The sequence below is a fragment of the Oncorhynchus clarkii genome, chromosome 7 (assembly GCF_045791955.1).
Source record: "Oncorhynchus clarkii lewisi isolate Uvic-CL-2024 chromosome 7, UVic_Ocla_1.0, whole genome shotgun sequence".
NCBI classification, from domain to species: Eukaryota; Metazoa; Chordata; class Actinopteri; order Salmoniformes; family Salmonidae; genus Oncorhynchus; species Oncorhynchus clarkii.
This window is the reverse complement of record NC_092153.1, coordinates 30,512,001-30,537,745: the sequence shown is the minus strand read 5'-3', so window position 1 is coordinate 30,537,745 and position 25,745 is coordinate 30,512,001. Positions and strand designations below refer to the sequence as shown.

The 25,745-nt window shown below is 42.8% G+C and overlaps 1 protein-coding gene across 1 annotated transcript in view; it reads right to left on the bottom strand.

The window, feature by feature from the left end:
* Nucleotides 1-2,073: 2,073 nt before the first annotated feature.
* The window catches only part of LOC139414188 (ciliary microtubule inner protein 1-like), a 42,708-nt gene continuing 19,036 nt past the window's right edge, over nt 2,074-25,745 (bottom strand). Inside the window, exon 4 of the mRNA XM_071162076.1 lies at nt 2,074-2,229. Within this exon, the coding sequence (XP_071018177.1) occupies nt 2,074-2,229 (156 nt within the window). The remainder of the gene's footprint in view (nt 2,230-25,745) is intronic.

Genomic DNA, 25,745 nt, shown 5'->3' with positions numbered 1-25,745 from the left:
GTTATGGCAAGCCTAGATAAGAAACAACAAATATAATACAAATAATCTGAATATGAGGTGACCTGCATTCAATTGCTCTGTATGGGGCATTAGTCTCAAGGTACAGGGCTGAGTAACAAACACATACATACACAAAATAATATGACTGGAATTACAAAACCTTTTGACATTAAAAAAATAAATGTTGTCTTCCAAATTCAAGTTATTCCTTTGAAAATGTATGGACCTGTGGCTACCCCCTTAGTGCCTGTCTGTGTTGTTACGTGAGAGACTAGGGTCTGTGGCTTTTTAACTCAGGGTAAGGGTCGCAGGGAGAGATGATGCATGGCATGCGTGTTTTATAGATAGGTCAGTGCAGGGACAGGCCCACTAGTGTGTCTGTCTGACACATCAGTTTAGCAGACTGGGGGGAACGTTTGAGAGGAAGAGTCACCGCGTGGTCATGCTAAGAGTAGAGCACTGTCTGTGTGCCAAATTGCCAATACATCATAGCACATGCACCAATAACCATTCTATCATACTACCTTGACCAATGTTTTTGGCATTGTATGCATATGTACCCAATGTTACTCAATGGTGAAATAATAGTCAGAATACAAACATGTTTTCAGTTGTCCTCAATTTATATAACATTCACAGTAAAGTCACACTTCACTCTAATAGAATATCAGTAGTCTCCTTAGCTTTATCTAGATTAATTGTGTCAGACTAGCTATATTCAGTAATAATAGCAGACATTTATCCAACATAATTGTCATTATTATATCCCCCTCTACTGTTAGACAGCTGTGTGACTTGTATTCCAGACAGCTTCATAATAGTAGATGGCCACATGTGGAATGTGTGTAATGCGTTGTGCCCTTAGGTAGAATTAATAAATTGCATAAAGAGAAAAAGCATGTCTGTTTAAATGTCAGTGCAGCTGTAGCTTTGCATTAAAAGCTCAGTGTCACATCGCCATATGTGTTGCCCTGATGGGTAAGACATTTGCCAGAATGAATCTGCTCAACACATCTTTTGATTGCACTTTATTTTGCTCTGCTGTTTTCATTGGTATTTAGGCCTACCTGGTATTTTGTAGGACATTATGAGTACTTTCTGGTACTTGGTAATCATTTAACACAGCTGATAAATGGTGTCAAGTGATGCTTGATTTAATGAATCCACCAAAAAAGTAAATCTTAGATTATTACTATGTAATAACACTTTTCTATGTCATGTAAAATATTGCTACCCAGGTTTTTAATTTAATTATTTCAAATACACTGTGCAAATAAATAAATAAATATATTATGAAAGTGACACAAACAATTGCAAGATAAGGCATATTGATATTACTTGGTCAACTACTGCCATTGAAAAATTATACCAAGGTTAGCAAATAGAACAAACATTGTTTAAAATTAAAATGTTTATACCCTCCTAAAAATGCATCTAAATAAATATGCACTAATTCATATACACTTTGTAGCAACATCTTTTCAATAAAAATGTTGGCCCTTAAATGGGCAATCTGCGATTGCTACATCCATTTTGGACTTCAAATTCATGATATATGGCCAATGATTCTTGACAAACATGACTTATTATGCATCACGAGCTTAGTTCGTCTGTCGTACCCCACCAGAACCCAAAATATAAGCTTGTTTGAACTGCAGATTGCCCTTTAACTAATACATGACACTTGTGGGAATACAGCACCATTGAATATAGAATGAAAGAACATAATATCCTATTAATAATAAAGTGATTTTCATTGGAGCAGCAAAATCAAGTACCCATTGCACTAATTTTGTTGGATATAGTTTGCAATATTTGTGTTAAAATGAAGTGTGAGAGAGACAGAAGTAAATAAAATCAGATTAAGATTGTGTATTGATTGAGTATTAATCAGTATTGCGTTAAATCAAATCCCAATTTGTTTTAGCTGACTGTGCTAATATCGGAGGACTTTAGAGTATTTGAGACAAAAAAGGAGGGAGCAAGAACCTCGACAGAGGGACACAAAGACAAACAAGAGCAGAGTATAAGGGAAAGTCATATATTGAGCAGCGAGGGCGGCGGGGGAGTTCCTCATATGCAGGCGTCGAAAGCCCAGCCAAGCTCCTTCAAAAAGCTCTTCTTCCCACACTTGACCTTTCCGTAGCGCTCCAGCTGCAGCTCGGGCACTGCTGAGCGCCAGCCAATCAGAGCCTGGGTGGTCTGCGGAACAGGGGGAGAGGGTCCCACCTGCAACAAGCCTCAGTGTCATGCATGGCCAAGCATTTCCGTCTGCATCCCAAATGGCACCACAAATGGCACCATCTATTCATATACTATGTACACTCCCATCCACATGTATTTGAACAGTGAGGATAAAATAAAAAATCCAGCAGTTTCGATTTGAGATCAAATGTTTCATATGCAGGCGGCAGTACAGAATGTCACCTTTATTTGATGATTGTATGAAACTAACAGTCAGGTAAAAAAGAATTGGCACCGTTGATAATGGTGAGCAAAAACTATATTAAAAATACTGAGCTACTGTATATTGTATGCTCCAAAAAAATTGAAAATGATTTTATACTAACAATGCCTTAGAGAAAGAGATTTTGCTTAACAAGATATATTTTTTTCTCTGAAAAAGAGAGGTCAAAATTATTGGCACCCCCGTTTTCAATACCTTTCAATGCCTCAGAAGCAACCAGGTTTTTGGCTAAAATGTCCTGGTACTGGGTAAAGTTTATGATGCCGTTGAACTTAAAGCAGGAATGCGCAGGTTGTGGGCGCCCCTACAAACAAATACAAAATATGCATGACATTGTCTAGTGGTAACCTAGTGGTTAGAGAGTTGGACTAGTAACCGAAAGGTTGCAAGTTCATATTCCCGAGCTGACAAGGTACAAATCTGTCGTTCTGCCCCTGAACAGGCAGTTAACCCACTGTTCCTAGGCCGTCATTGAAAATAAGAATTTGTTCTTAACTGACTTGCCAAGTAAAACAAAATAACAAAAATTGGAGGACCCAAAAAAGTCGATAGCGATTAATCGGGCAATTTTTTAAATGTATTTGTAATAATGACAATTGCAACAATACTGAATGGAAACTTATTTTAACTTAATATAATACATCAATAAAAATCAATTTAGCCTCATAAATAATGAAACATTTTCAATTTTGATTAAATAATGCAGAAACAAAGTGTTGGAGAAGAAAGTAAAATTGCAATATGTGCCATGTAAAAAAGATAATGTTTAAGTTCCTTGCTCAGAACATGAGAACATATGAAAGTTGGTGGTTCCTTTTAACATGAGACTTCAATATTCCAAGGTAAGAGGTTTTAGGTTGTAGTTAATATAGTATTTATAGGACTATTTCTCTCTATACCATTTGTATTTCATATACCTTTGACTATTGGATGTTCTTATAGGCACACTTTAGTATTGCCAGTGTAACAGTATAGCTTCCGTCCCTCTCCTCGCCCCTACCTGGGCTTGAACCAGGAACACATTGACAACAGCCACACTCGAAGCAGCGTTACCCATCGCTCCACAAAAACCGTGGCCCTTGCAGAGCAAGGGGAACAACCACTCCAAGTCTCAGAGCAAGTGACGTTTGAAACGCTGTTAGCGCGCACCCCGCTAACTAGCTATCCATTTCACATCGGTTACACCAGCCTAATCTCGGGAGTTGATAGGCTTGAAGTCATAAACAGCGATGTGCTTGCGAAGAGCTGCTGGCAAAACGCACAAAAGTGCTGTTTAAATGAATGCTTGCGAGCCTGCTGCTGCCTACCATCGCTCAGTCAGACTGCTCTATCAAATATCAAATCATAGACTTAATTATAACATAATAACACACAGAAATACGAGCCTTTGGTCATTAATATGTTCAAATCCGGAAACTATCATTTCGAAAACAAAACGTTTATTATTTCAGTGAAATACGGAACCGTTCGGTATTTTATCTAACGGGTGGCATCCATAAGTCTAAATATAATTCTGGCAAATTAGTTCGCAATGAGCCAGGCTGCCCAAACTGTTGCATATACCCTGACTCTGCGTGCAATGAACGCAAGAGAAGTGACACAATTTCACCTGGTTAATATTGCCTGCTAACCTGGATTTCTTTTAGCTAAATATGCAGGTTTAAAAATAAATACTTCTGTGTATTGATTTTAAGAAAGGCATTGGTGTTTATGGTTAGGTACAGTCGTGCAACGATTGTGCTTTTTTCGCAAAAGCTTTTTGTTAAATCATCCCCCTGCGTTGCATCGATTATATGCAACGCAGGACACGCTAGATAAACTAGTAATATCATTAACCATGTGTAGTTAACTAGTGATTATGATTGATAGATTGTTTTTTATAAGATAAGTTTAATGCTAGCTAGCAACTTACCTTGGCTTCTACTGCATTTTCATAACAGGCAGGCCCCTCGTGGAGTGCAATGAGAGGCAGGTGGTTAGAGCGTTGGACTAGTTAACTGTAAGGTTGCAAGATTGAATCCCAGAGCTGACAAGGTAAAAATCTGTCGTTCTGCCCCTGAACAAGGCAGTTAACCTGCCGTCATTGAAAATAAGAATGTGTTCTTAACTGACTTGCCTAGTTAAAAATAAAGGTGTAAAATAATAGTAATAATAATAATAAAACAGCAAAATCGGTGTCCAAAAATACCGATTTCCGATTGTTATGAAAACTTGAAATCGGCCCTAATTAAAACGGCCATTCCGATTAATCGGTCGACCTCTATTCTGAACGTCACATAATTCGTAAATCTGCACAAACCACACAAATGTAATTGATTATTTACTAATAAGCTAAATGATAACATAAGATACACAGACAGTCTAGGTTATTGGTTAGAACTTAATACAAATGGCAACAGGTCCCTAGTTGACCAACACAATATGACACAGATTTAAAGAGAGAGAGAATGAGAGAAAAGCACACTTGGATACATTTGTAAACTATGCCTAGTTTAGCCCTAATACCATGCCCCAAACTGTCACTCTTATGGGTTAGAATTATAATGCATGTATTTATGTGTTGGTCTCCGTTGGGTATCTCGTCATAGACCGAGTTCCGCTTAGTGGGATAGGTTTGGCTGACGCCCTGGCCGACACCCTGGTTTGGCCGACTCCCTGTTCTTCGTTACCGGGTGTAAGTCTCTGATTGTACACACGATGTCACAATGTCCTTTCTCTTGGTTGTCTGTTCCCTTGCACTCGTTCTGTGAGAATGGTCTTCTTGGGAGGCTAATCAGCCATGTCAACGCTCCCAGCTTGGGCAAGAGGGCTGTGTAGACAACCGATGACTTGAAGAGAATAACCAGTTGGTCCTTCTTGAATTCACATTCTTAGATACAGTAGGATTCATTATTAAGACGTTCCTTTGTCCTCTTCAACCTTGTGTTGCGTTTCGGGGTCGCGACTACTTGTAAACCTTGCCTGCACTGCGTGGTAAACTTAGTCTGGTATGTAAATTCTTAACTCACATGTTTTATACCCCAGGGTTGAAAGGCGTTCCCGACTTTATGACACACTCTCTGGGTTACCTGGGGCGTAGCTAGTTTCGAGGTATTATAAATGGCTATGATCTTGTTTAGACAACTAAAACCACAGTCTTATTGTCATCAAAACATTCTCCTTCATCTGGATATTGTCTACACAACATAAAGTATGTAAACATCACATACACATTATGAAAACGCTTTAAGTTAATGTTTTCGTTATAGCGTCTTCATTTAACTTTTAATTAAATAACAAAATCGACATTCCTTTTCATATTCCATCTATCGTTGTTACCACCATTTTGGCTGATGAAATATAATGTCCCAAAGTCTATTTATTGCATGTTACAGTTCCGAGGTAGATTCTCCATAAGGAAGGCCCACACAGACATTCCAGTCCCAAACACTAAAGGAAGAAGGATTTATAACGGGCGTGAGGTGTCATAATGGTCGTGGATCTGTTTGTTAGCTTGGCTTTCAAGGGTAGGATAGATATATGTCTGTAGCAGTTTGGGTCTAGAGTGTCTCCCCCTTTGAATAGGGGATGCCCGCAGCAGCTTTCCAATCTTTGCGGATCTCAGACGATAGGGGTTGAAACAATTTTGGCAGATCATTTTATAAGGAGTGGGTCCAGATTGTCTAGCCCGGCTGATTTGTAAGGGGTCCAGATTTTGCAGCTCTTTTAGAACATCAGCTATCTGAATTTGGGTGAAGGAGAAATCTGGGAGGCTTGGGCAAGTTGCTGTGGGGGGGTGCAGGGCTGTTGACCGGGGTAGGGGTAGCCAGGTGGAAAGCATGACCAGCCGTAGAAAAATGCTTATTGAAATTCTCCATTAACACGGATTTATCGGTGGTGACAGTGTTTCCTAGCCTCAGTGCAGTGGGCAGCTGGGAGGAGGTGATCTTATTCACCATGGACTTTACAGTGTCCCAGAACTTTTTGGAGTTTGTGCACAGGATGCACATTTCTGTTTGAAAAACCTAGCCTTTGCTTTCCTAACTGCCTGTGTATTTTGGTTCCTAACTTCCCTGAAAAGTTGCATATCGTGGGGGCTATTCTATGCTAATGTAGTACGCCACAGGATGTGAAGCTGGTTGAGAGAATGCCAAGAGCGTGCAAAGCTGTCAAGGCAAAGGGTGGCTACTTTGAAGAATCTAAAATATATTTTGATTTGTACATGAATACATGTGTTATTTTATAGTTTTGATGTCTTCACTATTATTCTACAATGTAGAACATAGTAAAAAATAAAGAAAAACCCTTGAATGAGTTGGTGTCCAAACCTTTGACTGGTATGGTACGTTGTAAACTTTCATTCATAGGCTAGGTTTTAGCAACCTCATGATGGGTGTAGAGAAAATTATAGTATCATGTAGTAACCTAAACCTATCACTGTTACATTGAACTGGGTGAATGGAATATGAATGAGAGTCATCCAATATTCTGTAATAGAAATAAGACCATGCTCATGGAATTGTTTTGTTGTCCTCTTCATCTTAAACGGCACTGACTGCCACTGGTGTGCACTACCTGGTACAGTAGCTCTTTGCCCTCGGACTCTTGTTGGCCCTTCTCAGTTCTGTGAACTACAGTGGCTATCAATTAATAAAAGGGTCAATTGTGCCTGGTACAGTCCCCCAGTATCTAAAGAACTACTGTATATCACTACTGTTAGGGACTGTTATTCCTACGCAACGAGAGGCAGTGCCAAAGATTTTGTGTCATGTCGATTCAAGATTGATACTGGCCAGAACAAGTTTTTGAAATACGACTGGTAGAGTGGAATAAACTCCTGGCTGAGATAAAAACTGTTTCTGCCAGTCTTAGGTTCAAATACCACTGCAAGGCTTGGTTAATGTTGAGATGTGTAACATGTAAAGCCAATCTGCGCTAGTGGAGGTATTTGTTAGATGATTATATATGCTATTTTTTTCGTATAGATCTAAATGTGGACATTGTGCATGATTGAATCTATGGCACAGAGTGCCCATGTCACGTGTTTGGCCCTGCAGCCACTTGCCTACCAATAGAGGACCACAATTACTTTTTGTGTATATAATCCTCTGCAATTTGGTATTATTATTGGTTGCCTGGTGTGGCTTCTTAAAGTATTTTAAATGGTCAAATAAAATTGATGGCACACACGTGCGTTCATTCTATCTTGTGAATTGAAATAAGGAGAAATAAAATTGATTTAGTAGGTTTCTGGTGTAGCAGGTTGAACATCACATTGACACAATGATAGCAATGCATGTAGCTGAAGGGTTAGGCTGTTCGTCATCATCTATGGCTGACTTTGTTTCCTCCATCCAACAGGTCCAAACTATCCTGTGCATTATAGGTTGACGTAGGAAACCATGAAACAAATTGTTACTTCAATCGTACATGGCACATTGCAATGTAATATTCCCGTATACACCCCACTGTTTCCTGTGCGTATGCCAAATAAACTATTTTGATTTGATAATATATTATTAATGGAAAAAGCGTACATTACAGCGATGACGTACGCACCGTTTATGAATTCAACCACCTCATCTTCTTCAATGCTCTCCAGGGTTGTGAATCACCATCAATGTCCTGTTGATTACAGCCACATTTGGGGGGGAAAGACATTACTACCAAATAAGTACATGTCACAACAGCAACCTTTACATACATAGGATGTGGTGTTGTGCTGTAACCAGTGTAATGTGTCATGCTAATGTAATAATCCTATTACTTGATGGCCCAACGTCCACCAATATGTCATGCAGATGAGCTATTGTTTACTTTGCTGACCACGCTGGATATTCATTCAAGTGTTCTGGTGGGTAGTTCACACTAGGTAGGAATAGGCTAACTATTTTTGGTCGATTACCAACTAAATAATTATTGAATCACAAAGCATAACAAAAAAATGCATACAGAATTTCTTACTTTTCTTTCAGAGTTGGGGTTTGCACAACTACAACTTGTACTGCCTCAGGTTCCCTCGAAATCAGACTGTCTCCACCAATATCTCGATGAGAAATACGTATGTGATGTTACTGTAACGTTACCAAATAGCTAGGTGGTCGAGAGCATTTTCATCCAAGGACCACCCCAGAAAATGCTCTCGACCACCTAGCATGATCCTCTACAAACCAAACACACTAACTTCATCATGTCAACAGTCTGTAGTTGTAGCATTAGCTAGCTAGTGTTAGCTAGTTGAAATAAAGGCACTCGAGGGCCTCCCGGGTGGTACAGTGGTTAAGGGCGCTGTACTGCAGTGCCAGCTGTGCCACCAGAGACCCTGGGTTCGCCCCAAGGCTCTGTCGTAACCGGCCGCGACTGGGAGGTCCGTGGGGCAACGCACAATTGGCCTAGCGTCGTCCGGGTTAGGGAGGGCTTGGCCGGTTGTCTCATCGCGCATCAGTGACTCCTGTGGCAGGTTAGGCGCAGTGCACGCTAACCAAGGTTGCCAGGTGCACAGTGGTGCGGCTGGCTTCCGGATTGGATGCGCGCTGTGTTAAGAAGCAGTGCAGCTCGGCTTGTGTATCGGAGGACGCGCATGACTTTCAACCTTCGTCTCTCACGAGCCCGTACGGGAGTTGTAGCGGTGAGACAAGATAGTAGCTACTAAACAATTGGATACCACAAAATTGGGGAGAAAAAGGGGTAATTTAAAAAAAAATTAAATAAAGGCACTCGGCACACCTTGTGGGGTTTACAGTGTAGTACATGATGCTATCATTAGATTCCTTTGAGTTCAAACCAGCCAGAATACAGAAGATGTTAGTTAGCTAGCTAGCTTGAACATTTGGCCATTGAACACAATAAGGTTAGCAGCTAACATAGCTAGCAGGCTAAAACACTTACCTAATGAGAACGGTGGTCATTTCGGCATCACTCTTCCACCTTTCAAGGTTAATTACAATGTTTATCCAGTTTCTGGATTGGTCACGAGGAGTCTTTTTCTCTTCTGGGGTCGAGTTGGTTAGGATCCAAAAACCGACAATGATGCTTGTTTCTGTTGTCCCTGCGACAAGGACAGCTTATATGCAACATAGTATGTGAGCATACATGACCTTCTCCCATTCCTCCTCTGGATCATCCAGATGGTCATTCGCTGGCTTGAGCAGGGGGACCTTGCGTGCGCTGCAGGATTTTCATCCATGACGGCATAGTGTGTTACTAATGGTTTTCTTTGAGACTGTGGTCCCAGCTCTCTTCAGGTCATTGACCAGGTCCTGCCGTGTAGTTCTGGGCTGATCCCTCACCTTTCTCATGATCATTGGTTTCCCACGAGGTGAGATCTTGCATGGAGCCCCAGACCGAGGGTGATTGACCAACATCTTGAACTTCTTCCATTTTCTAATAATTGCGCCTACAGTTGCTTTCTCACCAAGCTGCTTGCCTATTGTCCTGTAGCCCATCCCAGCCTTGTGCAGGTCTACAATTTCACCCCTGATGTCCTTGCACAGCTCTCTGGTCTTGGCCATTGTGGAGAGATTGGAGTCTGTTTGAGTGTGTGGACAGGTGTCTTTTATACAAGCAACGAGTGGAGAACAGGAGGGCTTCTTAAAGAACAACTAACTGGTCTGTGAGAGCCGGAATTCTTTCTGGTTGGTAGGTGATCAAATACTTATGTCATGCAATAAAATGCAAATTAATTACTTAAAAATCATGCAATATGATTTTCTGGATTTTGTTTTAGATTCCGTCTCTCACAGTTCAAGTGTACCTATGATAAAAATTACAGACCTCTACATGCTTTGTAAGTAGGAAAACCTGCAAAATCGGCAGTGTATCAAATACTTGTTCTCCCCACTGTATAGGTTGTGACTTACTTAGAATAAAATACAAATTAAACTTTAAATTATTTATTAGTGCCTTTGAATTCATTTTTAGAAACAAAAGTTTGGCCCAGTCTGTGGCTTCAGGCTCAAGCAATGGTACCTGGACAGCCAGCCAGCAGCGGAGAATATCCTCTCCACCCTTTTGGCCACTCTTGCCAGACTGGGCAGAGATGCAGAGTTGTTTTAAAAACGTTTTTCTATAGGTAGGCCTAAAGGTTTTTAGGCAAAATAACCCAACCAAAACAGAAAGCTCCTTGAACGTGGGAGTATGTCAGGCGTATTGGGCAAAAATAATTTAAGGCCTATTGTACTGTAACGACCCTGGGTTTATAACCTCGGAAATCGACTCTGCCGCATGAGTACGCTTTTACGTCACGGTCGATAGCGCGCCAGACCTCGGGCTAGAAGGATGAGGGTTCGAGACCTGCTCCCTGCTGTTTCATTACATTGGTGTCAGAAGTGGGATCGACCACAGTATATAGATAACAGAACGAAAATGAACGAAACGTTTAATAGATCAGATTTTTTTGTTAATAAACACTTTGCTACGATGACACACTCAGTTATCTACCAACCTCGTTCCTTTCTTTTAGCATATGCACGTAGTAAGAAGACCATCATACTTTTGGGATAAATGTATTTTCAGATTCCACAATGATAGTTGTAGATGTTTCATGTAGCCAGCGTGTAACAACTGCCATACATCCCACGCTAGAACAATGGCATCCGGTCTATAACCTAACAGTTTAGCACCATACCAGCAGGTGGCATCCAAGCCTTACACATAACAGTGGACACTACATCACAACACTCCCTCTCTTGCTCCTCATATTTGTAAGTCACCTTCAATTAGAACTTGTGTGTTTTATTTATTTCTTTATGAAAATATTTAGCGACCTCCATGACAGTAGCTAAAGCAAGGGGCTATTAGCAGTACACAAGTAGACTACAAATGCATGCTGGAGCGGACATGCCGAGTGCCTGAATTGAACGCTACTGGAGCGAAATTCGAGTGGTTGAGGCCAACACTCCAGTCTTTGGGAATCTCGCTCCAGTCAAATTGGGCACGCTCGGCTACTCGCTCCACTCCAGCGTCGCTCACATCTGCAAACAAGTTAGCTGGCTTGTTGGCTTTGTCTGCTCTGTGTTTGTTTCTGGTGGCTGTCATGTTAGCTTGCAAGTGACTTTAACTTCCTCTCCACCTCTGGGACAGCAGGGTCATTCGAATAGGCGGGTTTACGCAAAGACACACCAGACTTGTTTACGTGTTGCTGTGCGTTCTGTTGCCAACCTTACTTTGCTGCCTGACAACAACGGTTTTTACTTTTTAATTACGTTTATGTTTTTAGTTTTTCCCTCACTCAACTTTTTCTCATTCAACTTGTTCACTCCGGATGCTTTATCTGGACATGGTTCGTCAGGACTTCCAACAGCCGAAGCTAAGTAGTAACATTAACATGAATCCTTCTAATTGCAGTCACTGTACTCCTAATATACAGGAGAACGATTGCCTTACGGCGAGGATAGCTGTGCTGCAAGCCCAGCTTCAGACACAATCGTAAGGCAAGGGTAATTTCAGTATAGGAAAGGATGAAACAGCATCTGTGCCAGCAGTAAGTACAGATAGTAACATTAGTACAAATCCACCGCACAGTCCCCGCAGCCGGACAACTTTCTCATGGCTTCTGGAGGGAAATGCTGTAGGAATGCTCAACCGGTGTCGCTCATTAAGCCGACAGAAACTTTCAACCGGTTTTCCCCATTAAGCAGCAAGTCGGAGTCTGAGGCCGAGCCTTCTCTGGTCTCTACTCTTCCCGTTACGGGGTCTGAGACGCCGAAGCTTCCCACCATTAGCTCTGACAAATTGAAAGCCCTAGTCATTGGCGACTCCATTACCCGCAGTATTAGACTTAAAACGAATCATCCAGCAATCATACACTGTTTACCAGAGAGCAGTCATAGCAGATAATATTCAATTTTTTTGTGAATTTAATATTCACACGGAAAAGTCCACAGACCCACTCCAAAAGGCTTTCGGAGCCATCATCAACTCAGTGGGTTTTGTCCAACATGTCTCTGGACCTACTCACTGTCACAGTCATACTCTGGACCTAGTTTTGTCCCATGGAATAAATGTTATGGATCTTAATGTTTTTCCCCTCATAAACCTGGACTATCGGACCACCATTTTATTACGTTTGCAATCGCAACAAATAATTTGCTCAGACCCCAACCAAGGAGCATCACAAGTAATGCTATAAATTCTCAGACAACCCAAAGATTCCTTGATGCCCTTCCAGACTCCCTCTGCCTACCCAAGGTCGTCAGAGGACAAAAATCAGTTAACCACCTAACTGAGGTACTCAATTTTACCTTGCGCAATACCCTAGATGCAGTTGCACCCCTAAAAACTAAAAACATTTGTCATAAGAAACTAGCTCCCCGGGAATACAGAAAATACCCGAGCTCTGAAGCAAGCTTCCAGAAATTGGAACGAAAATGGCGCCACACCAAACTGGAAGTCTTCTGACTAGCTTGGAAAGACAGTACCGTGCAGTATCGAAAAGCCCTCACTGCTGCTCGATCATCCTATTTTTCCAACTTAATTGAGGAAAATAAGAACAATCTGAAATTTATTTTGATACTGTCGCAAAGCTAACTAAAAAGCAGCATTCCCCAAGAGAGGATGACTTTCACTTCAGCAGTAATAAATTCATGAACTTCTTAGAGGAAAAGATCATGATCATTAGAAAGCAAATTACGGACTCCTCTTTAAATCTGCGTATTCCTCCAAAGCTCAGTTGTCCTGAGTCTGCACAACTCTGCCAGGACCTAGGTTAAAGAGAGACACTCAAGTGTTTTAGTTCAACATAGGAGGGCCAACACAAGAAGCAGCTCTTTCAGTAGAGTAGTTGGAATATGGTACAGTATGCAGCTTGAAGGTTTATTTTCATCATTCTGTCAAGAGATAGAGTACATAATAAACGGCTCTCTATCCACCGGATGGGTACCAAACTCACTAAAAGTGGCAGTAATAAAGCCTATCTTGAAAAAAACAAACCTTGACCCAGAAAATATAAAAAACGATCCGCCTATATCGAATCTTCCATTCCTCTCAAAAATTGTAGAAAAGGTTGCACTTGTAGCACTGAGACTGCACTTGTGAAGGTGGTAAATTACCTTTTAATGGTGTCAGACCGAGGCTCTGCATCTGTCCTCGTGCTCCTAGACCTTAGTGCTGCTTTTGATACTATCGATCACCACATTCTTTTGGAGAGATTGGAAACCCAAATGGGTCTACACGGACAAGTTTTGGCATGGTTTAGATCTTATCTGTCGGAAAGATATCAGTTTGTCTCTGTGAATGGTTTGTCCTCTGACAAATCAACTGTAAATGTCGATGTTCCTCAAGGTTCCGTTTTAGGACCACTATTGTTTTCACTATTCATTTTACAACTTGGGGATGTCATTCGAAAACATAATGTTAACTTTCGCTGCTATGCGGATGACACACAGCTGTACATTTCAATGAAACATGGTGAAGCCCCAAAATTGCCCTCGCTAGAAGCCTGTGTTTCAGACATAAGGAAGTGGATGGCTGTAAACTTTCTACTTTTAAACACGGACAAAACAGAGATGCTTCCCAAGAAACAAAGAGATCTTCTGTTGAATCTGACAATTAATCTTGATGGTTGTACAGTCGTCTCAAATAAACTGTGAAGGACCTCAGCGTTACTCTGGACCCTGATCTCTCTTTTGACAAACATATCAAGACTCTTTCAATGATAGCTTTTTTCCACCTAAGTTACATTGCAAAAATTATGAAACTTTCTGTCCAAAAATGATGCAGAAAAATTAATCCATGCTTTTGTTACTTCTAGGTTAGACTACTGCAATGCTCTACTTTCCGGCTACCCGGATAAAGCACTAAATGCACTTCAGTTAGTGCTATATACAGCTGCTATACTCCTGACTAGAACCAAAAAATGGGATCATATTACTCCATTGCTAGCCTCTCTACACTTGCTTCCTGTTAAGGCAAGGGCTGATTTCAAGGTGTTACTGCTAACCTACAAAGCATTATATGGGCTTGCACCTACATATCTTTTCGATTTGGTCCTGCCGTACATACCTACATGTACGTTACGGTCACAAGACGCAGACCTCCTAATTGTCCCTAGAATTTCTAAGCAAACAGCTGGAGGAAGGGCTTTCTCCTATAGAGCTCAATTTTTATGGAATGGTCTGCCTACCCATGTGAGAGACGCAGACTCGGTCTCAACCGTTAAGTCTTTACTGAAGACTCATCTCTTCAGTAGGTCGTATGATTGAGTGCAGTCTGGCCCAGAAGTGAAGATGAACGGAAAGGCTCTGGAGCAACGAACTGCCCTTGCTGTCTCTGCCTGGCCAGTTCCCCTCTCCACTGGGATTCTCTGCCTCTAACCCTATTACAGGGGCTGAGTCACTGGCTTACTGGTGCTCTTCCATGCCGTCCCTAGGAGGGTTGCGTCACTTGAGTGGGTTGAGTGACTGACGTGATCTTCCTGTCTGGGCTGGCGCCCCCCCTTGGGTTGTGCCGTGGCGGAGATCTTTGTGGGCTATACTCGGCCTTGTCTCAGGATGGTAAGTTGGTGGTTGAAGATATCCCTCTAGGGGTGTGGGGGCTGTGCTTTGGCAAAGTGGGTGGGGTTATATCCTACCTGTTTGGCCCTGTCCGGGGGTATCATTGGATGGGGCCACAGTGTCTCCGGACCCCTCTTGTCTCAGCCTCCAGTATTTATGCTGCAGTAGTTTATGTGTCGGGGGGCAATATATGGAGTATTTATCCTGTCTTATCCGGTGTCCTGTGTGAATCTAAGTATGCTATCTCTAATTCTCTCTTTCTTTCTTTCTTCATTTCTTTCTCTCTCTCGGAGGACCTGAGCCCTAGGACCATGCCTCAGCACTACCTGGCATGATGACTCCTTGCTGTCCCCAGTCCACCTGGCCGTGCTGCTGCTCCAGTTTTAACTGTTCTGCCTGCGGCTATGGAACCCTGACCTGTTCACTGGACGTGCTACCTGTCCCAGACCTGCGTTTTTCAACTCTCTAGATACAGCAGGAGCTGTAGAGATACTCTTAATGATCGGCTATGAAAAGCCAACTGACATTTTCACCTGAGGTGCTGACTTGCTGCACCCTCGACAACTACTGTGATTATTATTATTTGACCATGCTAGTCATTTATGAACATTTGAGCATCTTGGCCATGTTCTGTTATAATCTCCACCCGGCACAGCCAGAAGAGGACTGGCCACCCCTCATAGCCTGGTTCCTCTAGGTTTCTTCCTAGGTTTTGGCCTTTCTAGGGAGATTTTCCTTGCCACCGTGCTTCCACACATGCATTGCTTGCTGTTTGGGGTTTTAGGCTGGGTTTCTGTACAGCACTTTGAGATATCAGATGATGTAAGAAGGGCTATATAAATAAATTTGATTTGACCAGAAGGCCAGCCCAATGCAACTCTGGGCTCAACCTTGTTTTCGTTCAAAGTGAAAACACTATACGATAAGTGGGGCGGCATAGGGGCGCCCATGACCTGCGGATTCATGTTTTACCAAGGGCCCCAGGACCAGTGGAAGCAAAAAGCCCCATAACATCAAAAATCCATCACCACATTTTACATTAGGTATGGGGTTATTTTCTGCTTATGCATCCTTATTTCGATGCCAAACCCACCACTGATGGCCAAAGAGCTCTACTTTTTTGATCCCATATTCTTTTCACTCAAGGATTACAACAAGCTTGTGACGCTACAAACTCCATGGATGCATTCGCAGTATGTTTTGGTTGTGTTTCGATTTATATTTTGCCCAATAGGAACTGAACGGTGAAAAATGTAGTGTTTAATTTTGGAGTCACTTTTTTTGTAAGTAAGAACAGAAGATGCTACTGAACACTTCTCCATGAATGTGAATTATTATGGATAATCATGAATGAAAATCATTTGTTATTGGTGAGGTTAGCATGTTTTGTTGTATCCTTTGTAACTTTCTCACTCAGTTTTTCATGATTCATTTATGATTTTCCTTAATCAGGATTAGTCTTATCTACTCCCTTGGAAATAAAATTACTCCAGTCATCATTCAGTTCCTAATGGTAACTCGAAACATAGCCTTTGTTTCCAGGCCTTTGTCACGTTGTTCTCGAGAGTCTGGAGAAGTACATTGGAAAAGTATGAGTGGCGAACTGATTGCCAGCGTTAGGCAGGCTGTAGATGTTGAATTTTAAAAAACAACCACCCCTTCTGTTATGATAATTACTGATGTCCCCTTTAAGAACAGAGCACAGTGTTGCTCTGTTATTCTTGTATTAACTAGCTTTAGTAAATGTGAAGCTCCAGTTCACTTCCTTGTATTCGGAGTCTTTCTTATTTTATCTATTAGTAACAAGAGCTAAGACACTACAATGGCGACGAGGATAATTACCTACAGTGTGCATCACGAATGCAGATGGAGCTCGTAGAAAGAGAGGAAGATTTTGACCCCTGTAGCACAGCAGCTAGCAAGCAGTGACAACAAGGGAAGTGCTGACAAGAACGAGATGAGGTAAAGAGAATGGCTAGCATCGGAAAAATAGATGTTTGATGACACGCAAGAAAACGGAAGTTACGAATGTAACTATGGTTTTACGAATACCTGAAAGACCATCAGTATTGTTGAAAGTATGGATTATATCCCTCGCGCTCCCCGCAGGTCGATTAATAATAACAACAAAGTCATGCCGGTGACGTGACAGCGTGCGAGGCCGTGCCCCGCGGTTGATATAAATCTCAGAGAATCTTCTCGCCCAAAATATTCAGTGACAGGAAAGTACTGATGGTCTTCCAGGTATTCGTAGAACCATAGTTACATTTGTAACTTTCGTTCTACTACCTCCCTCCAGACCGTCAGTACGGTTGAAAGTATGCATGACCAACAAGGTCACGAGGAATAGCAATACTAACCTCTGATTAATGCACCAGTGCCACTGGAATAATAGCAGAGCCCGTGGTGTGGCAGGATGCGACTTTGACCTTGTAAAATCTTAAGAACGTGCAGGGCGACGACCAGGTAGTAGCTGTGCATATCTCATTCAGGCCTGAGTGATGACGTCCACAACCCAAATTGAAAGCCTCTGCTTGGACAATGCAAGGCCTTCACGCTTAGGTCGTCTGCGTTCCATTGTAGGCAGACAGGGCTCATGGAGAGCACATGGAGCTCACTCACACGTTTCACTGATGAAGCAGCTAAAGGAAAGACGTTTTCATAGATAAAATGGTTATGTCCGGCTCCTCCATATGCTCAAAAGGAGGTTTTGTTCGATAATAGCAGGACAGCAACTACCCCCCCAGTAGAGGGTCAGGCTCTGAGGCCACATGCATAGCTGTAGTTGGTCTGGGCTGGGATGCCATATCCTGCATTAAATCTGTGAAAGCACATCCTTTCTGTGAGGCAGCTGCCATGGCTCTCCCTCCAGAAGACTAAAGAAGGTTGGAAACTAGGGTCTCGCTGGCCATCTGGGGGCCACAATCAGCAGCCTGTGCTAAGACTGAGAGACCCTGTGCAGCGTTGCTAAGATCAGGGCGGGGTCGGAGGGAAAGCATACAGTAGGCCCTCTGACCATGTGTGGGCTAAAGTGTCCATGCCCAGGGGGTTCTTGGACTCTGCCAGAGAGAACCAGAGGGAGCAGTGTGATGTTTGCTATGATGTGAACAGGTCCACATGTGCTGTTCCAAACCGCTTCCATGTCATCTTCACTACTTGTGGGTGAAGTCTTAATTCTCCCGGGGGCGGTTCTGTCAAGACAAGAAGTCTACCACCTTGTTCACCTTGCCTGGGAGATTAATGGCTCATAGGGAGGCCAGATGTGGTAGGGTCAATATCAAGAGTTGTTGGACCACCTGTAGGGACCGTACAGACCTCGTTCCACTTTGATGGTTGATGTGGAACACCGTCGATGTATTGTCGTATCAGGACATTTGTGTTTGAGAACCGGCAGAAAGTGATTAAGGGACTAAAATGTCTTGAGTTCTAATATGTTGATGTGCTCTTTCCTCCAGCGGGGGCACCAGTCTGCTCGTACAGACCTGTATTGTCCCACTGCTCCTCAGCCTGTTAGCAAAGTGTCAGTTGTCACTACCTCCCGCCTTGCCAGAATTGATCCGAGAGGGACATCTGTAGTCAGGTAGGCTCTCTTCCTCCACGGCCACAGAATAATGTAGCATGCCCTTATCACCCGTCTTTTGATGTTTCTGTACAGCTTGGATTCCAAGGGCAGGTCATTGAACTTAAAGACAGCAGGCCTAACGGTGTCACCGCAGAGGCCACTGTGAGCATGCTCATCAGTTGTTGGAATGTTTGTACCTTCACTAATGCATTGAACTGAAATTGTTGCAGAATAACGCTGTCCACACGCTGAGGTGTTATACATGCCCTCATCATGCGGGAGTTCAGAGCCATACCAATAAAGGTGACCTTTTGGCTTGGTGTGAAGTTGTTCTTTTCGTTGTTCACGGTAACACCCAGTGCGGTGACGTGGTTCAGTGTCAGCGCTGTGCCCTCGGCCGCACTCGCGAGTGTCAGCGCAGATGAGCCAGTCGTCGAGGTGAGGAAGGATCTTGATCCCTTGTAGGTGGAGGGAGCTCAGGGCTGCGCTCACACATCTTGTGAAGACGCGAGGAGCCAGGGAGAGACGGAAGGCTAATACCACAAACTGGTATTCCTGGTCCTGGAAGGCGAACAGCAGAAAAACACATGACCATGAAAGTAAGCATCCTTTAAGTCCAGGAATGTGAACCATTCCCCTGCAGCTACGGTCTGGAGAACTTTTAGGAAGACATTAAACTGTTTTAAATCCAGAACTAGACAGAAGCCTCAGTCTTTCTTTCGGAACCAGGAAATAGGTTGAGTAAAAGCCATCTTGCTGTTCTGATGCTTGATTGAGGGTGCAAGCTTTCATGGGGTTCTGTGACTGATATCATTCTGATCCCTGAGAACGGTGGGGGCCGACATCAGAACTGCAGCCTTTATCCTTTGTTCAGGGGCAGAGTGACAGATTTTGTACCTTGTCAGCTCAGGGATTCGATCTTGCAACATTTCAGTTACTACTCCAACGCTCTAACCACTAGGCTACGCTACCGCCCATTGCTGATAACAAGAGAGTACCAGTGTTGTTGAGTTTTAAATGTTTGCTCACAGAATCAGATCTAACTTTTGCAAAGGCTGTTCAAATTGCTGTAGCTATGGAAATCACGACCAAAGATGCAATTGAGTTGCAAAGTAAAATAAATACAGACCTATCACAAACTTCCCTGCATAAGTTACAGCGCGCACCTGTGTGGCCGAAAAATGCAACAGGTGTGACAGAGGAGAGGACTGCCATTTTGAAAATGAAATTTGTCATGAAAGCAAAATACGGTCACAACAGGAAACTGAAAAAAATTAAAGGGTCTGTGAATGCATTAGCAGAGATTCAGATGAACAATTAATTGGTACAACGGAGTTAAACATAGTAGCTGTGTGTGAATACCCATACTAATCTACTGTATACTACACACTTAATGACTACAGTACCAGTCAAAAGTTTGGACACACCTACTCATGCCAGGGATTCTTTATTTTTACTATTTTCTACATTGTAGAATAATAGTGAAGACATCAAAACTATGAAATAACACATAAGGAATCATGTAGTAGCCCCAAAAAAAGTGTTAAAACAAATCAAAATATATTTGAAATTTTAAGCCACCCTTTGCTTTGATGACAGCTTTGCACACTCTTGGCAATCTCTCAACCAGCGTCATGAGGTAGTCACCTGGAAGGCATTTCCAGGTGACTGGAGGAAAACCTTCATAAATTTAATTTGTGGAATTTCTTTCTTAACGCGTTTGAGCCAATCAGCTGTGTTGTGACAAGGTAGGGGTGGTATGCAGAGGATAGCCCTATTTGGTTTATTGAACAGCTCAAATAAGCAAAGAGAAACGACAGTCCATCATTACTTAAAGACATGGTCAGTCAATCCGAAAAAATGTCAAGAACTTTGAAAGTTTCATCAAGTGCAGTCGCAAAAACCATCAAGAGCTATGATGAAACTGGCTCTCACGAGGACTGCCACAGGAAAGTAAGACCTAGAGTTACCTCTGCCGCAGAGCATAAGTTCATTAGTTAACTGCACCTCAGATTGCAGCCCAAATAAATGCTTCACAGAGTTCAAGTAACAGACACATCTCAACATCAACTGTTCAGAGGAGACTGCGTGAATCCGGCCTTCATAGTTGAATTGGTGCAAAGAAACCACTAATGAAGGACAAAAATAAGAAGAGACTTGCTTGGGCCAAGAAAAAATAGGAATGGACATTAGACCAGTGAAAATCTAGCCTTTGGTCTGATGAGTCAACTTTGAGATTTTTGGTTCCATCCGCTGTGTCTTTGTGAGATGCAGAGTAGGTGAACGGATGATCTCTGCATGCGTGGTTCCCACCGTGAAGCATGGAGGAGGTGGTGTGATGGTGCTTTGCTGGTGACACTGTCTGATTTATTTAGAATTCAAGGCACACCTAACCAGCATGGCTACCACAACATTCTGCAGCGATACGCCATCCCATCTGGTTTGCGCTTAGTGGGACTATCATTTGTTTTACAACAGGACAATGACCCCAAAACACACTTCCAGGCTGTGTAAGGGCTAATTGACCAAGAAGGAGAGTGATGGAGTGCTGCTTCAGAAAACCTGGCCTCTACTATCACCCGACCCCAACCCAATTGAGATGATTTGGGTTGAGTTGGACCGCAGAGTGAAGGAAAAGCAGACAACAAGTGCTCAGCATATGTGGCAACTCTTTGAAGACTGTTAGAAAAGCATTCCAGGTGAAGATGGTTGAGAGAATGCCAAGAGTGTGCAAAGCTGTCATCAAGGCAAAGGGTGGCTACTTTGAAGAATCTAAAATATTAAATAAAGATTTGTCTAAAACGTCTTTGGTTACTACATGATTCCATGTGTTATTTCATCGTTTTGATGTCTTCACTATTATTGTACAATGTAGAAAATAGTTTTTTTTTAAATAAAGAAAAACCCTTGAATGAGGAGGTGTGTCCAACATTTTTGACTGGTACTGTATATACAAAGATTTTTAAAAGTGATTAAATTAAACAATTAATACTAAAACGTACTTGCGTGTCCGATGTCATCATCAAGAAGCATCCTAAAATACTACATACAGTATTTGGCGACGAGGATGACAATGGATGACTGTGTTGGATTTGTTTGCCACAAATTCAACGGAGTGTTTGGCGTGAGTGTTTGGCGTGCAACGCTGGATGTGAGACTCAAGTGAGCTGTGGAAGGTTCTGAAGGATTGAAGGTAAAGAGAATGGCTAGCATCGGGAAAATAGGGATCTGACGGGGCCGAATTGAAACAAGTCATGGTCAGAAGAGGCTGAAAATTACCATTATATCAATCTAATGTGCCTTTCCCTGTGTTACAAACCAAGAACGAACACCATCTCTGCATATGAGTCATTACACATGACAATGCCCTTTGTAAATTATTTATAGACTCCGGTACCAGCCTGGAACTGCCCCCACATTATTTGGCAGGGAATGGCTTTCAAAAATAATGCTGAACTGGTGTGATTTGAAAATGCTCCACACGTTCCAGTCCAAACGGAAAGGCACAGAACAAACACTGAAGCACGCTGAAGAAATACAACACAGTTTTCAGTGATCAGATGGGAACAGTAAAAGGCTTCACAGTAAAACTTGTACTGAGAGTTGACGCAACCCCAAAATTTTGCAAAGCCAGATCTGCTCTATACTCCCTGAGACCAAAGGTGGAAGCGGAAATCAATCTCTTGCAGGATACAGGGATCCTGACGAAAGTGGACAGAAGCGAATGGGCCACACCCATAGTTCCTATTGTAAAGCAAGACGGGTCTGTTAGAAGGTGTGGGGACTTCAAGGTAACTGTGAATTAAATGTTTCATGGGGACCAATACCCCCTACCACGTCTGGATGACATCTTTGCTGCACCAGCTGGTGGGAAACACTTCAGTAAAATCGATCTGAAACAGGCATACCTGCAGCTACCGGTTGAAGAGAGCTCCAAACTGTATCTGACAATAAACACACAAATGTCTATACAGGTATAACCGCCTGGTTTTTGGTATTGCATCAGCCCCAGCCATTTGGCAATGAACTATTGACCAGATTTTGCAAGGAATCCCAGGAACCCAGTGTATCCTGGATGACATGATCATAACAGCATGCACCGACAAAGAACACCTGGCTTACCTGGAAGAGGTCCTGAAAAGACTGAAAGAGCATGGTCTACAGGCAAACTTACAGATTGTGTGAGTTCTTCAAAGACAAGACTGTCTTCTGTGGACATGAAATTGACCGAAATGGATTTCACAAAACACAGGACAAAATCGATGCAGTGGTGCAGCACCACAACCACAAAATATCACAGAAGTGAGATATTTTACGGGACTGATCAATTACTACAAATGATTCCTCCCAAACCTTTCAGCAGTAATCCAGACTCTAAATCAGCTCCTGGAAAAGAATAGGACATGGCGGGGGACAGAACGGTGTGAATATGTGTTTCTTGAGGTAAGATGGCTCATCACATCTGAACAGGTCCTGATGCACTACGACTCTAAACTGCCAGTGAAGTTGGCTTGTGATGCGTACCCTTATGGCTTAGGGGCCATCCTTTCACACACACTGAAAGATAGGTCAGAGAGGCCAGTTGCATTTGCGTCACGAACATTGAATAATCCAGAGAAAAACTACTCACAAATCGACAGTGGACATTTTCCATGCCACTCAGCTCGAGGCACTACCGGTCACAAGCACAGTTATCAAACAGGAGACAAGTAAATGTGTAGATGTAGAAGTAGATGTTACCTTGTCAAAAGTATACACCTACACCATGTCAGGATGGACAGCTACTGGCAGAAAGGAGCTGACTCCGTATTTACAGCGGAGAAACGAAATTACAATGTACCAAGGATGTTTGATGTGGGGAATGAGATTCATGATACCCCAGAAATGCCAACTTCGGGTTTTGCAGCAACTACATGAAGGTCATGTTGGAATTGTCAAAATGAAGCTGCTCGCAAGGAGCCACTTCTGGTGGCCCAGTCTGGATCAACAGATAGAAAACATGGTGAAGAACTGTAGGGGATGTTTGGAAACCCTTCAAATGCCTGCTCCTGTCCCAGTCCACCCATGCGAATGGCCCACAGAGCCATGGCAGAGAATTCATGTGGACTACGCTGGTCCCTTTGAAAAGCATATGTTTCTGGTTATAGTTGATGCCCATTCCAAATGGCCAGAGGTGTTTTGCACTGAGTCCTCCACCTCAGCTCAGACGATAGAGTGTTTCAGAACAACGTTTGCACGCTTCGGATTGCCGCTGCAGCTGGTAAGTGACAATGCACAAGCTTTTGTAAGTGACGAGTTTACAAGATTCATGTCAGTAAATGGAATCAAACATTCAACCTCAGCTCCGCACCACCCTGCCACCAATGGGCTGGCAGAACACTTTGTGCAAACCTTAAAGCAAGTACTCCGTGCAGCATAACGAGACGAAGGGACTTTGCAAACAAAACTGGCCAAGTTCATGGCCTCCTACGGAAACACCCCACATGCCACTACAAATGAAAGCCCAGCCGCACTCAGCTGGACATCATGAAGCCAAACAGGCGTAATGACGTGCTGAACAAACAAGCCAAGATGCTCTCCGGTGGACAGGAGCGCCATCTCCAAACAGAACAGGAAGTGATGTTGCGAGACTACAGAAGGGGAGGGAAATGGACAAGAGGGACCGTACATACACCAGACATAATGTGGCTGCGTCATATTAACCAAATGCATTCCACGGAAAACAGCACAACAATCAAGAGAGAACAGGCACAGAGAGCTCCTGAGAGTGACACACAGGGAACTGTAGAGGTCAGTGGGGCAGTAAAGAGACCCTAGGCTGAAAAAAAGGGAACGTGTTGCTGCTATAGCAGAAGCTATAATGGAGCAAGCACACACTGAGGATGTTCAGGAGCCTCCTGACAATCCAAGGCGCTACCCAGAACGAAGGCACCGTCCACCAGACAGACTGGACTTATAAACAAACAAACAAAAACAAACTGTTCAAGTTCAAATTAAAAGATGCAAAATAACTACAACAAGTTCTGGGAAATGTTTCAGTTGTGGTTTGGTAAAAGTAACTCTGAATGTATAAGAGAAGGAGTGTTATGTTCTGTTAATTACTGATGTCCCCTTTAAGAATGGAGCACCCTTGGTCATGCGCAGTGTTGTTCTATGTTATTCTGGTACTAACTCGTTTTAGTAAATGTGAAACTCCGGTTTAGTTTATAAACAAGTAATAAGAGCTAAGACGCTACATCCTGTGTGTAGTGTCACACTGAACAGTTCCCAATTCAATGAGAAATTGAAAAAGGTGAAGTGCCTAAACTGAGGGACACCCCCCATCAACTCAAAACGTACACAGGGATGAAAATCACTGATTGGAGTTGCTGACGTTCAAGTGGAATATCAAGGACAAAAGAAAAGTCTGCCTCGCTTATTAGTGGAAGGTACGGTTCCCAGCTTACTAGCGAGAGGGTGGTTGGAGGACATAAAATAATATTTTATTTGTTACATACACATGTTTAGCAGATGTTATTGCGGGTGTAGCGAAATGCTTGAATAACAAACAAAAAAACAAAATACTGCAAAGTTGCTTCGAAGCTAGACGCAGAGCTGCCCTATCTGTCGATACCATCTTGAACTGGGATGAAATCAAACATATCACTACAGAGACATTGACACTGCAGCAGGTGCTTTCAAAGCATGAGCATGTTTTCAAAGAAGAGATAGGGACATTAAATTGGGTCCACGCTACCATTCATGTTTCTGCAGATGCTACTCCCAGATTCTATAGGCCAAGATCAGTTGATATGCTATGATGCCTAAAGTGGATGTCGAAATTGACAGAGCATATCATTATTCCTGTCAAATTCTCTGAGTGGGCAGCACCAGTTGTTCCCATACTCAAACCAGATGGTTCCATCAGATTATGTGGTGACTACAAGCTGACTGTAAATGGAGTTTCATCCCTGGAGCAGTACCCCATATCTAAAGTGGAGTATTTGCTTTCAACGTTAACCGGAGGGCAACAGTTTACAAAACTGGACATGAGTCACGCATATCATCAAGTGCAAATAGATGAAGCTTCACAGAAGTACATGACCATAAACACCCACATAGGGATGATTACCTATAAACGCTTACCTTTCAGGGTGTTTTCCGCACCAGCTATCTTCCAAAGAAGCATGGAGGGAGTTCTGCAGGGGATAGCCAAGGTAGCGGTTTACCTCAACTACATTTTGGTCACGGGAGTCACGAAGGAGGA